The sequence below is a fragment of the Colossoma macropomum genome, unplaced genomic scaffold (genome assembly GCF_904425465.1).
Source record: "Colossoma macropomum unplaced genomic scaffold, Colossoma_macropomum, whole genome shotgun sequence".
NCBI classification, from domain to species: domain Eukaryota; kingdom Metazoa; phylum Chordata; class Actinopteri; order Characiformes; family Serrasalmidae; genus Colossoma; species Colossoma macropomum.
This window is the reverse complement of record NW_023494792.1, coordinates 17,746,198-17,759,816: the sequence shown is the minus strand read 5'-3', so window position 1 is coordinate 17,759,816 and position 13,619 is coordinate 17,746,198. Positions and strand designations below refer to the sequence as shown.

Genomic DNA, 13,619 nt, shown 5'->3' with positions numbered 1-13,619 from the left:
CCAGCTGCCTCCACGCAGCAACAGGAGGTGAGCCAGCTACAACAGTAGTGCCCTTGTGACAGAAAACACCCTTGTGGGAACACCCTTCCGCTAGCATCTGGTGGAATTCACTAAGAGAGTTTTCTTGCTGGCTCTCTCATACGACAGGAGTCCTGGTGGCCAGTGCTGTTTTGAGCAGCATGCGGTGGCACCCATCGCTAGACTAGATTTGGTCAGAGCTGCTGTAGTTGGTGGGCAGCATCTGATGCTACTAAGCTGGGAGGGTGAAGGCTAGCAAGAAGTGAGCTGCGACTGTTGTGTGGGAGGTGCTGGCTGAGATTCCCTGCTTCTGCTGCTGGCTTAGATAGACCCAGTCCCAGGAGGAGGGGGCTTGCTCAAGCCCAGACGCTCCTGTCTTGCTGCCCATGATCACAGGCTCCTGTCCATCAAGTCAAAAAACTTTTTGACAAGGCTACCAAATGGCACCAGCGTCTATGCTTTGACCCTGTCAGTGGGAGATTGCAAGTTCAATCTCTGATTATGCCACAGCCATCTCTGCCCAGGGGTCCAAGAAAGCATAATTGGCCTTGTTCTGTTTGGGTGGGTAGGTCCTCCCTGTCCCCCATCATTGAGCGTGATGCTAGAAAGCTAGCATAGCTGACATAGCAGCTAACAGTTGTTGGAGGGAAGTTATTTTGTGCTCTCCTCCAAGCTTGTTGAGCTGTCCAGTGATGTTGCAATTGCAGCAGTTGTAATTCAAAAGATGTGCTAGCTGACTTCACATTTCAAAGAAAATGCATGCTGGCCTGTCCCCAACCAGCTTGAGCATAAAGTGATAGTTGGGGACCTAGCTAGCATGTGGAAATAGCAATGACTAATTTGGGAAGAGTTAAAAAATAATAATAATAACAACATTTTAACAGATCCTGTGTTGCCAGGAAGCTAGCTGCTAACTCGTAATCTTAATCACAGTCCCACTGGTGATATATCATGCGTGTAGCTCACTACCCCAGCTGTTCCAGTTTCTTTGCCCACAACTGAGGATGTTGCTGCTGTATTTGCCCTGCTCCACTGCCAATTCCTCATGAATAGCTGCCAAATGACTCTGGTGTGGCCTGGTCTGTCCTGTTTTATGATCTCCATGTCCTGAATCATTCCAGTATTTCCTAATCCCTTTCCTGCTCCCAAGGCCTGGCTCTCAAAGTCTACTCCTGCTCACAGATCCACCCCCTTATTATCACTCACGCCTGTGTCTTGTCAAACAAGATTAGTCTCTGAATTACAAGACACAGGCATGAGTGATAATAAAGGGGTTTCCTAGTAAGACTAAGGGTGTTTACTAGGAAAATGACTTGTTTATACACATTAGGCCTTGTTTATATTTGTTTTTTTTGTGTGTGTGTTTTTATCTGTGTTTTCTTGCAAGCTCTGGGTTTGAATTTAGCCTTCTTTCTTTATGATTTTGAATATGCCAGCATTATACCTGCCTTCTGTGCTGGGATTTGCCTTAGTCAAACTCTAATAACATACCTTAGCAGTAACTATAAATCATCCAGGCAAATCCTCAGCTTTGTGTGCATTAATTTGTTTGAAACCACCTTTTTGTATTGTTTGTTTTAAACACAGATGAACAAGACACAAGAACAGAGGGAAAGAGTATATTTAGGTCACAGTCAGATGCACAGCTTCCAGACCTTAGCAATGCTGCATCAGGGGACGATGGGGGCATTCAGGGATGCAGGAGTGTGTACGTGTGTGTGTAAAGCAATAAGTTGGATCTAGTGGTACTTTTGTTTTCAAGAAGTTTGGTTTATCTGACTGGTGGCCTTAGATCAGAGTAATTTTATACGACTGTATGTGACCTCCTGAGTGTTGATCTTGATAAATTGAAAGCCATTCTGTCCTGCTAGAAGAGGAACAAGGAGGCTGTACTCCACACACACACACACACACACACACACACACACACACTTTGTGTCAATTGGCAGAGGGAAGAAACCAGCAAGTCTTCCCTCTCTTAGAAATTACACAGGTTCTTTTTTAGACTCATACGTGTCAGCAAAACAGTCATAGAATTTGACAACTGCCAGATGCCACACTAAGTAGCAGTTGCCTGTTCATGCAGTTTCGTTAAAATAACCCCTTAAATGGCCAGAGTCCAACGTTTTATTACACACTTCTATAATCTAAGAATAGCTCGACCAGTTTGCTTTGAAATCCCTGTATTTACTGAACAATAAGCCTTAGTATGTAACAAGCCTGGGATTTTAAGGGGTTAACTCCACAATGTGTCTCAGTTTCATAAAAATCTTTTGTCCCTCAGCCCTGAGACTCAAGAAGGAACTTCAAAGGCCTTAACACATTCCTTTCACTTTCATTACTGTAGTCACAAAAGACCCTGTTATGCAAGGCAAAATAGTAATAAGAGGACATAAGGCAAACACTGATCTTCTTGTGTTTTTTACTATGATAAATGTAAAAGCTCGTACAAAATGATGCAAATGAAAGTCCTGTTGCTATTCATATCAACCTAATGCTGACATCAAATGTCTGTCTCTTTGTTTCTCACCTTCACTGCATTAACCATCGTTTTTGTCCTCCCCCGCTAAACAGAACTAGCCAATCAGAGCAAGGAAATTCCTTTTCTTCTCCCTCACCCTTTCCTCCACCCCACCTCCACATGCTTGTTCTCTCGCTCTCTCTCTCTCTCTCTTTGCTAGCAGCAGGGACAACTTCCTATCAGTGAATCACTTCACCAGTCAAGACAAGTCTGTGAAGACATGTTCATCTCTCTGTTCCTGGTAGTGACCGACGCTGAAGTTGGACTGAGCGGAGCGAGGATGAAGGTTATACCAACAGCCCTTTCTTTTCTTCTGTTAATCCAAACTGTCATTGAGGGAGTTAAAGCCAATGGAAATATAACAGGTATGTGAAATGGTTCTTTCCATAACTGTTTTCACTGTGTCTATATCACAGTGTAGGATAAGTAATAGATGTTCACGACTATAAAAAGAAACTGAAAGGACTACACACTAAGGCCTATTTTCCAACAGACATAGTCCGTGATTCACTTTAATTGCATGTTTCTAGCCATACTCTTTGAACACGTGCCATGGAAAAATCCAAACGTTAAAGCACAGGGTAAATCACATCTGGCAGAGATTGCTTTGAAAACACAAGGTTCTTCAGCTTATGTATTTGACTCTATTTTTAGCTCCGGCTGGGGAGGTTCAGCAGACTAATGAAGTGAATGTGCCGCCGGTGGTGAAGTCAACTTTTCATATGCATTTACAAGGCAATGAGTTTGAGGATACATGCGAAATTGTACCGTTTCATTTGAACACTCTCCACACATGTAACTACAACACAAGCAGCCCTCTGATCATCATCATTCATGGCTGGTCGGTAAGGATTGCTTTGAATTTTTACTGTTACATCAACAGGAATCAAGACAATGCTTGCAAATGGTTTTGGGGGATTCTCAGCTCTGCCACATTCCTAGCATATTTAAATAAACCTAGAGGCAGCTGCAACATTTGGACAGCTGTCTATGACTGTGAAGGCTTGAAAGCAGCAAAAGGTATGATGTAGGTAGAGTGGAGATGTTAAACTGAATGGTTAGAAGGATAAGGAAATGCGATAACTACACTGTAAATGCTTGCTCTGTTCCACCAACCTGCACTGACTTTCATCTCCACTGCCTCCATGTAGATAAATGGACTTATGGAAGAGTGGATATTCAGGATGGCCTCAGCCCTCAAGACAAAACTGGAGCATGTGAACGTACTGATCAGTGACTGGAGACCCTTAGCCCTCCAGCCTTATTCAGTCGCAGTCAAGAACAGCAGGCAAGTGGGCTTCGATGTGGTGACTCTGCTGCAGTGGCTGGAGGTAATGAAGCCCTATATATAAAAAAAAAAAAAAAAAAACACTCACTCGGCACATATTATATCGCTGCTGAAACCTGCAAAATTCCATAACCTCTTTTAGTAGAGGTCTCCAATCTTATTCGCAAAGGGATGGTGTAGCTATTTTTTATTCCAAACAAGCTGAAGCACACCTGATTCTAATTGTTTAACCAATTCGTCTCAGTCTTCAAACAGTTGATCAGATGTGCTCCTGTTTTGCTGGAACGAAAACTGGCAATTTGCACATAAAGATTGGACACCCATGCCATGCAGGTTTTAAGCAAAAGTAGCAGAGGTTTTAACTGCTGCCCACATACATAATACATCACCATACGGTATTTGTGCCAAAATGAGTGCATGGTTAATCACAATAACATGCTTGGGCACCCTTTCTCTTCTACACAGGAGACCACCCAGTTCTCCATGAATGAGGTTCACCTGATTGGTTACAGCTTAGGAGCACATGTGGCTGGGTTTGCAGGAAGTCATTTTAAAGGAGCCAGAAAGTTGGGCCGCATAACAGGTACTTCAGTTTCCATGGAGACAATAGACAGATTTTTTACTCTGCTTTAAATTCCAGTCAGGGAAAAGCTAGGATTGCGTTGATTACTGAAAACACATGAAAAGAAACCACACAGCAGAGAAAAGTAACAGAAAGGCTAAAGGTAACAGTCTAAAATAACTGTTGTAATAACTGTTATCTTCAATACAGACAGCGTAGTTCCCTCTTCCTGAATATTGAGGGAATAAAAACAAAAGGTTTTACCAAAAATGGTGAAATAGAAGCAAAAACATTTTTAGGAGAAGCAAATAGATAACATACTCCTATCTAATTTTTGTGGATTATGTTTGCATCTAGGAGAAGGGATTTTTATTTTTCTAACTGAATTATTCTTAGCTGACCATTTAAAGCTTCGCGGAGTCTTCTGTCAAGGAGGACTTCATGTTCTCTGTAGCCATATATAACAAACATCTCTATTGCTACACCACGAGTTCAATAAAAAAAATGCTTGTTACAAATGTGTTCTGGATGACCACCAGAAGTGATGTGAAGCAAAGTTGATGCTTCTTATACGCCTACGCACAGGTCAAGATGTCACGCAGGGATGTGTGTGATGCTAGCAGTAATAGAAATACCCCACTCACATGGAAGTGGTCCTCCAGACCTCTTTACACAGACTTTAAGTAACTTGACAGCTCTGGCAGTCATCCATAACTTACTGTTTTACTAATACTGACCTTCCATACTGACCTACCATCATGTGGAATAAGACTCTCTCAGAGTGAAGCTGACGTGGCCTGCATGAAGGAAGGCCACAGTAACTCTGTGAAACCAGAAGAATGTACTGGGTATTGACCAAGAAGCTGCTGCTCAGATGTCCACTAATAAGGCACCTTTCATAACTGCCCAGGGCATAGAAATACATGAGGTGGAATGATAAGATACTGATGCCGCAGATGACCACTGGATGGACTTATAGGGTATAAAAATCACCCCTTAAATTACAGAATGGGCTTGACAGTCTTGTCTATGAAAGAAGACAACTCAATAAACTGATGTATGTAATCGGGGGAATAACACTCTCCTAGATGTGGACCCTTTATCAGCTATACCTCTGTATGCATTGTGAGCCAGAGGCAGAAGTCCAATCTGTTGCTTTGTGAAATTGTCACCAGGATCCACATATCTGACCTGAACACAGGCCATCAGGTTGCTTTGTTGTTCCATGATGTATTGCCACTGGCCTTGGTGTTTCACTTTCAGGCTACTATGCTCTTAGGACTGGAAGAATGGCAAGCAGGGGCAGTATGACAAAAGGTGTAGATTCTGCTCTTGACCTGTGTGTTACTGGACAACTTCGTAGTGCATGGGGTGATGCTTCAGTCATTCATGCAAGAATAATTGTGGTGGAGGCTAGCAGTGCAGGGATCTGAACTATGTGGCTTGCATGAACTCACTTAAACGCACTGTTCCAGTACCTCCTTAGCTGAAACATTGCCCTGGACATTTCAGAGTGTTTCTGCATGCCTCAGGCAGATGGGCCAGCCAAACCTATTGGCAGCTACAGGTCAGAAAAGCTAAAAGCTTGGCACAGTGATGTAGCCTGAAGAGCGGGTTCAATGAATTTCACCAGAGTCTAGCCTCACGTAGAAACTAGTTCAGTGGAGCCAGCAAAGGAGAATGACAGTTCTGCATGCACTGCAATTCCATATAGCTGAACAAGAGAATCATCTGCGTGCTGGCACTCAACCCTTAGAATGCACAGCTTCCAAATGAGAAACCACTACAGAAAGCTTTTCAGGTATCCTTGTTGACATGCTCTGCAGGTCATAATGACCAGATTCTGCCACAGTCACTATTGCCTAGTCAGTACTTTCGTTGCTACGCTGGGTTATGTGTAAAAAGTTGGCTGATAACTGAGCCGCATAGACCCCAAAAGTATAAAAATCAAACTTAAGGACCTCAAGGGCTTGACAAAAACATGGTAAGAGAATCCAAATCTAAGTAAGCTGTAGTGCTCAGCACTGGATGAACAGGTGGTAGTTTCCCCCGAGCACATGGATTAATTTTTTGAAGTGCGAGGCAAATGCAGGTAGCCTTTGTTGAGCTTCATGTGAGAAGAGTGTCTAAAAAGTCCACTGTAGCAATAGATAAGGCATTGATGTTAGAGGTGGACAAAGTTTCATCCTGCTGAGGTCAAGGACTCTTTTGGCAGGCATGGTAGTTGCGGAGTGTCAAAGCCCAGCTGTGGTGCCGTGAGTAAGGACTCTATCATGATCTATCATGATGAATCGTCCACCTTATGAACCGATATGGATGTTATAATGTTGTCTCCTGCTTGGTGGTGGAGGCTGTGGACTCCTCAGTTTATGATTTGTAAGAAAGGTTAACATTTGAGCATGGTTCTAGAGGTGCTCTTGATTCTGGGACACTTACTTCATATTACATGTGTGAGTCCATGATTCAGTCTGTCAAAGGTTGCCTCAGATGATCATGCAGGACCTGTGGCTGTTACAGGCTCTAACAACAGTTGCAAAGGCCCAAGTTGGACACAGAAATGGGCTGGCCATAACTGCTAGTTTCAGCTACCTGTTGTAGTGACCACTGTGGCAAAGGGATATTAATTATCTTCAGAAGTGAAGTTATTAAAAGGGAGGCTGTAGCTGGCTGTGGGCAAATCCAAGAGGTTATTTATAAATATCTACTAGATGTATCAGATAATCACCTACCATCACTGGTAATAATATCCAAAAGGTTTTGATTGGAGCTAAGAAGCAGCAGTTCTGAACCAACAGTAGCAACTTAAGCTAGTGATGTGAGCTGCTGCACTCAAAGCTCAAAAAAGGACAGGCTCTTCCATATATCTGTATAACAAATCTCTATATCTACAAATCTATATATACATCTTCCACGAGAGCAGATTATTTGTGCTACTGGCTGCATCAAGTCATGTCACTGCCTGACTTTGTTGGTATCAGATCTGTTAACTGTGCAGAACTGCATGAAGAGTATCTAATGTGCTTTGCCTTGGCGGTTAGTAGGAATGCAGTAAAAACACTAACAAACTAAAGATTAAACCCACACTTTGTTTCTAACAGTTAGTCAAAATACTGCAGCTGGGCTGATACTGCATAGTACTAACTGTTGTAATTGTAATCTATTTTTTTTTATTCCTGGGCAGGTCTGGATCCTGCAGGCCCCCTCTTTGAGAAAGTTAATGCCAGTGAAAGGCTGTCTCCTGATGATGCCAAGTTTGTGGATGCCATCCACACGTTTTCTAAGTCTGGCATTGGGCTGGCGTTAGGCATCTCGCAGCCAGTGGGCCATGTTGATTTCTATCCAAATGGAGGATCAATGCAGCCAGGATGTCAGATGATGGACATATACCAGGGTTTGTACACTTTTTAAACAGTGGAATTCCATGACTTTTCCATGACATGAAATGAAATTTCCATGCCAAATATTTAGCATAGTGCTGGGCGATATATCATCTATATCTGTATACCGTGATACTGACATAGTATATCCTGTTTTACTTACATGTTTTGCGATGTATTTGACAGATAAGGACCATTTAATTTTGTGCACTTTATTCATGGTATGCAGCCCTTGATAGTTTACACATAACTCAGTTGCTTGAATTCCATAAAATTAAGAAAACTCAGGAATCATGAGTTCATTAGCTTTACTGTCATACTGTGATATGTTTAAAAATACCATGATAATGAATTTTACCAGTAAAGCCCAGTACTAATTTAACACATAGACTGCTGCATTATCTAAATACTACTTTAATATTTAAATATTATTATACAGTTTAAAATGGAATAACTGCGAGTGAAATTGAAATACGACGCATGTACGTATATCTGCTCCAGGTTTCCGGCTTCAGAGAATGGATCTGTTGTTTTGCTCAACACATTAATGTTTCACAATTTCAAAGCCTATAAATTATGTTTTGACTCCTCGGTCATCCCACATACTCATGTGCAAACATGTCCATCAGTTTTGTTCAGCATCTTATCGTAACACCTAACAGCCGGGATGTGCATGCACGCACATTGTTACATTTCATTATGTTCAGCTCAAAATCAACTGAGTTAACAACACACACACACACACACACACACACACACACGCACACACACTTTCTGGAACCGTTTATCCATCTGGGTCACGGGGGGTGCTGGAGCCCATCCCAGCAGAAGATGGGCAGAAGACAGGATACACCCTAGATAGACCTGAGTTAAATCACAGTGACAGTCTTTACTGCATTTAGTACAGGGATGTAATGAGAGTCAGTTAACGACTTTGAGTAAAGAGTACAACACAGACTTTATAAACTCAAATCAGTGGGAGTACCTCAGCTCCGCAATTCTTAATGTAGCTGCAGCATGTGATGTTTGTTTGGCCGCCGCGGTGCAGACTGAGGCTGAGTAAACATAGTTCACGCGATGACGCGGACACAGACGCTTCGAGCAGACGCTACTGGAATGACAGTAGAGCCCATTCTGATTGGTCCTCTATCACCCACTTGAGTATTGAGTGTTTTAACTGCCACAGTAATCTAAGAACGTACGCGGAGTTTGTACAGAACGGCATTTGCGTTGGCCTACTTGCGTGGAGTACGTTTTGGCCTTACTTTCGCAGCAGAGTTTTACACAAGACTCCACAGATGGCGCGCAAAACTAAAGCTTATAGCGTTGTCTATATGATACAACAGAGGTATCATACAAAGGCCTGTAGAGATGAACCTGCTCAGCAAATCTCCCTTCAAATTCAAACTCATTTTGAATGAAGCGCGCGGGGTCGAAGGCGCCGCGAATGCGTCATTTCTGGCGCGCGCACCCTCGTCACTTACAATGCGTCATGTACAAACGTAGCTTGACTCGCCGAGAAGAAGCGGGTCACGCGGGTCTCGGTGTGAGAAGCAGCAGCGGTGCGTTTTTCCTCTTACGTTTGACTTGTTAACACTTCTCCTGTGTTCTTATAAAAATGTAGTCCACAGCACACACGTCCTGAATGTTACACCTCAGCTAGCCGAGATTTCCATTAACAACATGCTAGTAAAGCTAGTCCACGTGCAGATACGTTAGTCTCGGGTCTCGGTGCTTTTTGCGATCTAGACTCTTCAGTGCTTCAGTGATTAAATGATGAACCTCATGGGGAAAAGTCCAAGTAATCCCATGACTTTTCCAGCACTTGTTTTTTCCAATGACTTTTCCAGGCCAAAAGACATGCACTAATAAATCATGTGATCACGGTTCTGAACTCAGTAACCTGTTCGTAGCCTGTAAATGTATGAAAATGTAACAGAGAGATACAGACACTGATAGTGTAACATCAACTGTCAACAGGTTTACCAAAGACCATAAAATGTGCTCACCAGCGGGCTGTCCACCTCTTCATCGACTCCCTGCTGCACACGGATCAACAGATGACAGCCTACCGATGTCGAGACAGCACTGCGTTTGACAGAGGTCTCTGTCTGGATTGCAAAAAGTATCGCTGTAATACTCTGGGCTACAGTGTAAGAAGGGTCTACAGCAAATACCAAAAAGGCTTCTATCTGAAAACTGGTTCCCAATCACCATTTAAAGGTTAGTGTGTTAACACTGCCCTTTGTGGGGGTCACCTCAACCAACATTACTTCAGACTGGATTTCACCATTAAATGTGATTCTCTGTTGAGAATCATTTAGTGGTTCAATCCTGGGAGGAAAATACTTAAGTGAATGTACTTCAGTATTCAGTACCTGATATTGAGTCAGCTGAATACTTGTACTCACTCCATTACATTTCCAAAAGAAGAACATACTTTTTACTCTTTACATTTTCATTTGGACCCTTAAGTACTTGTTTCAAATCACAAAGTGATCTCTTTTTTAAGTTTTCTCTCACCAATCAATTAAGTTTCTGTGCATTTAATGTTATTTGTTTTTATTAAAACATCCAATCAAATTCATATAAAATGATACATATAAAATGGAACTGCCCACAACTTTGCTAATTCTCTTTGAGCAAGGACCAGTACTGCCCATTAGTTGCCACATCACACTTGTGGAGAAAAAGTGTGGAGTGTCCATTATTTGTAACATTTAATTGTTTGTTGAAATAGGTTAAGACAAGTCAGACTTGCTAATGTGGATAATGTTGAGAAGTGTTTCCCAACCCTGGTCCTGGAGGCCTACTGCACATTTTAGTGCTTTCCCAGCTTAGACACACCCAGTTCAGTAAAGGATTGCTAATGAGCTGATTAACTGAATCAGGTGTGTTGGGAGCAGGGAAAACAAATGCGCAGGGCAGGGGCTACTCCAGGACCAGTGTTGGGAAACACTGACGTATAGCATTTTCAGCTTGTGCCTACGATTTAAGTTACTTTTATTATTTAAATTTAAAAAAGCAAAAAAAACCAACTCTTAATGCTTAATTGTATGTGAAAAATGTTAACTTTTTGTGTTATACACTTGGCTATGTTTAACTTATACTTCCACTCACTTATATATTTGGCTCCATGACTTACACTTTTAACCAAGAAAGATTTTGATATAGTACCCATACTTGCACTTTAGTTTCTCTGTACTTTTTCCACCCCTGATTCAATCAAACTGTCATTTGTTACATTACTGATGTGGTTTTTTGTAATTCTGAAATAAGTTGAATGAAATAAGGTGAAATAAGGCGAGTTGGTTGACATGCCAGTAGATTCTTTGATGTTGTTGTTGTTAGGAGTCATTTCCTGTTCCTGCATTTCTTACAGTCTTTCTTTTTTAATGTCCATGCAGTGTACCACTACCAGATCAAAGTCCTGTTGCTCAACCTGACCGAGCCGGTTAAAGTCTCTGCTTCCATTTCTATTACTGGAACCAATGGCGAGAGCACCTATAAGCCTGTTACTCTGTGAGTACTTCTGCCTGCACACAGCAGTGCTGCAGCTTTCATCTTCATGGACATCTCTCTGAAGGTCTCATATCTAAATTGCACTTTGTAACATTTAATTGTTTTTTGTTAAAATGTCAAATAGAAATTATGATGGCAATTTTTGTATTTGTTAATTTAATGACTTAGTTTCAGGTCTTGTACGGTCATAGATTTCATGCAGTTCACATTGGCCTCCCACTAGGGGCGTCTAGCTCAGTCAGATCAGGTTCTAGGTACAGTGGTATCTCTGTGATCACTGCTCTAAGACAAGTCAATACTGGGTTACCACAGCCAGCATTCCTGACTCTAGTGCCACAGCTTATTATATAACTCAGCAGATGCCACTCGTCAACAGTGACTACATTGAAAATCAATATCATTAATAAATTCAGTGACACGTGTCAGCGACAGCTTGCATTTGTAGCACTGAGTGTGAATGCATACAGAAAACAATACCACAGCTGCACTACTACACTTCTTACTATTTTTCCCCCAAGTGAACTATTTTATTTTTTCTGGTTGACTCAGAAAATGCACTCCATCACTTCCCTAATGTTTTTAGGGCCCAAGAATATGTTGACAATACAACATACTCATCCCTGGTTGCGGTGGGATCAGAGTTGGGCAAACTGCAGGCTTTGAGGCTGCGCTGGGAGGGAGAGGCGACTATAACCAGTTGGTGGAGAAGTGTCACAAGCATCATGCGCGGGAGCAGAAGCAGGAAGAGTACAGAACTCATTGTGGCAAAGATACGGCTCAAATCCGGGGAGAGCCAGGAAAAGTGAGTGGACGTGTAGTTGCATTGTGGATGTGCAATTACAAGACCATAACTGAGCATTTCATGTGTGAAACTCCCTCTAGTGACACTTTACTATCACTGCAACTTATTGCCAGATAAATCAGTGGCATTTTGAGGAACTAAAGTGAAGAAAGTGCCACAAAGTAACAGGAAAAAAAACATGGTGTTAGTACCTGAATATATTACTACAGCTTTCATCTCAGCTCCCTTATTCCTCTGTTTTCAGGACATGGTTCTGTGGTCAAGCAGGAGATGTCGTACATCTTAAACCCTCAGAAGACCAAGAGTTTGTTCGTTGTCAAGATACCACTACAAAACACAAGAACAAGAATCAGTGAAGACTTTACAGTGAATTAAAATGGACAAGCTATGAGGAAGCTGATGAAAAAAAAATAAAAAATCAAATGTGAAAGCCGGTGATTCCAAAGTATCAAAAAAAAAAAAAGTTTTTGTTACACATCATGTTTTCAAGAGCCTTTTTATTAATGCATTTCAAGTACTCCAAAAAATTACATCTCTTTGCACAATACGTTTTGAAATGTTAAGTAAAAATGTTCAAAGTGAACAAAAATTTAGGTACTGTATAAAACACAGTTAACATTAACAGACAGTAGTTTTTTTCTTTTTTTTCCTAACTTTTGTGATCTTTCGGCCTATATCACCTACAACATTTTGACTCACTTCGGACATTTTCAGTGCACATTTTTTTTTTCTATAAAGATTCACCAAGACTACACAAATAAAAAAAAAATAAAATAAAAAAAGCAAAACAGAACCCAAAATAAAAAAATAAGAGATGTGAGATACAGGTAGGTCTTTCCCCCTCTATCCACGTCACACCACAGGATAAACAGACTGAGAAAGAAAAAGCCTATGCGCTTCATCGCATTAAAATATTTTGATCGTTGACTGCCATAAAGAGAAAGTAACTTTCTATGAGCACAAATTCTATTCTGATAAATGTGACAGAAATAATAAAAATAATGATGACAAAAAAACCTAACATTTTTCAGAATTGAGAAAAAATGTTACTATATGGTCACATTTCAATCTTGATTGGGCAAGTTCTCAAAAATTAAGAGGGAAAAAAATAGACATACAAGTATCAAAATCTCATATTTATCTTCAAATTTAAAAGAAATGTTACAGGAACTGTACATAGTTTACAACGGAGGAAGTTTACAGCTTTGTCAATAGAGCAGCTTTAATGATGGCATCTTAGCTGCACCATGACCCTTTGACACCAAGATCTCACATCAGTGGCTCTCACAAAGCAGAGTCCAGTCACTTCATGTAGCAGTTTTTAATGCATTTTAAAACAAAAAATACAACTGAACCCGAGTTCATATGTGTACCTCTGTATACCTACGAAACCCTTAACAATGGAAGCAAGGTCATTAAAATACCTGACCATACTACAACCCTCGTTTCCAATGGAAATGGAGATGGAAATGAAAATGAAACTTTGTTGTTGTGATGAGGCTCTCTCATTCTAAAGGTGAGAGATGACA

The 13,619-nt window shown here is 41.3% G+C and overlaps 1 protein-coding gene across 1 annotated transcript; it reads left to right on the top strand.

Moving 5' to 3' along the window:
* Window positions 1-2,193: 2,193 nt before the first annotated feature.
* LOC118811816 (hepatic triacylglycerol lipase) lies at window positions 2,194-12,520 on the top strand. Its single transcript, XM_036576332.1, has 9 exons — window positions 2,194-2,904; window positions 3,194-3,384; window positions 3,691-3,870; window positions 4,293-4,410; window positions 7,571-7,780; window positions 9,747-9,989; window positions 11,174-11,288; window positions 11,872-12,090; window positions 12,335-12,520. Exons 1-9 carry the CDS (start codon window positions 2,760-2,762, stop codon window positions 12,444-12,446), a joined length of 1,533 nt encoding a protein of 510 aa, XP_036432225.1. The 5' UTR covers window positions 2,194-2,759; the 3' UTR covers window positions 12,447-12,520.
* The last annotated feature ends 1,099 nt before the right edge of the window (window positions 12,521-13,619 follow it).

Coding starts and splice junctions, on each gene's coding strand:
- LOC118811816 (XM_036576332.1), top strand. CDS start 2,760: ATGTTCATCTCTCTGTTCCTGGTAGTGACCGACGCTGAAGTTGGACTG. Junction 3,871..4,292: donor CTCTGCTGCAGTGGCTGGAG/GTAATGAAGCCC, acceptor TCTTCTACACAG/GAGACCACCCAGTTCTCCAT. Junction 7,781..9,746: donor GATGATGGACATATACCAGG/GTTTGTACACTT, acceptor AACTGTCAACAG/GTTTACCAAAGACCATAAAA.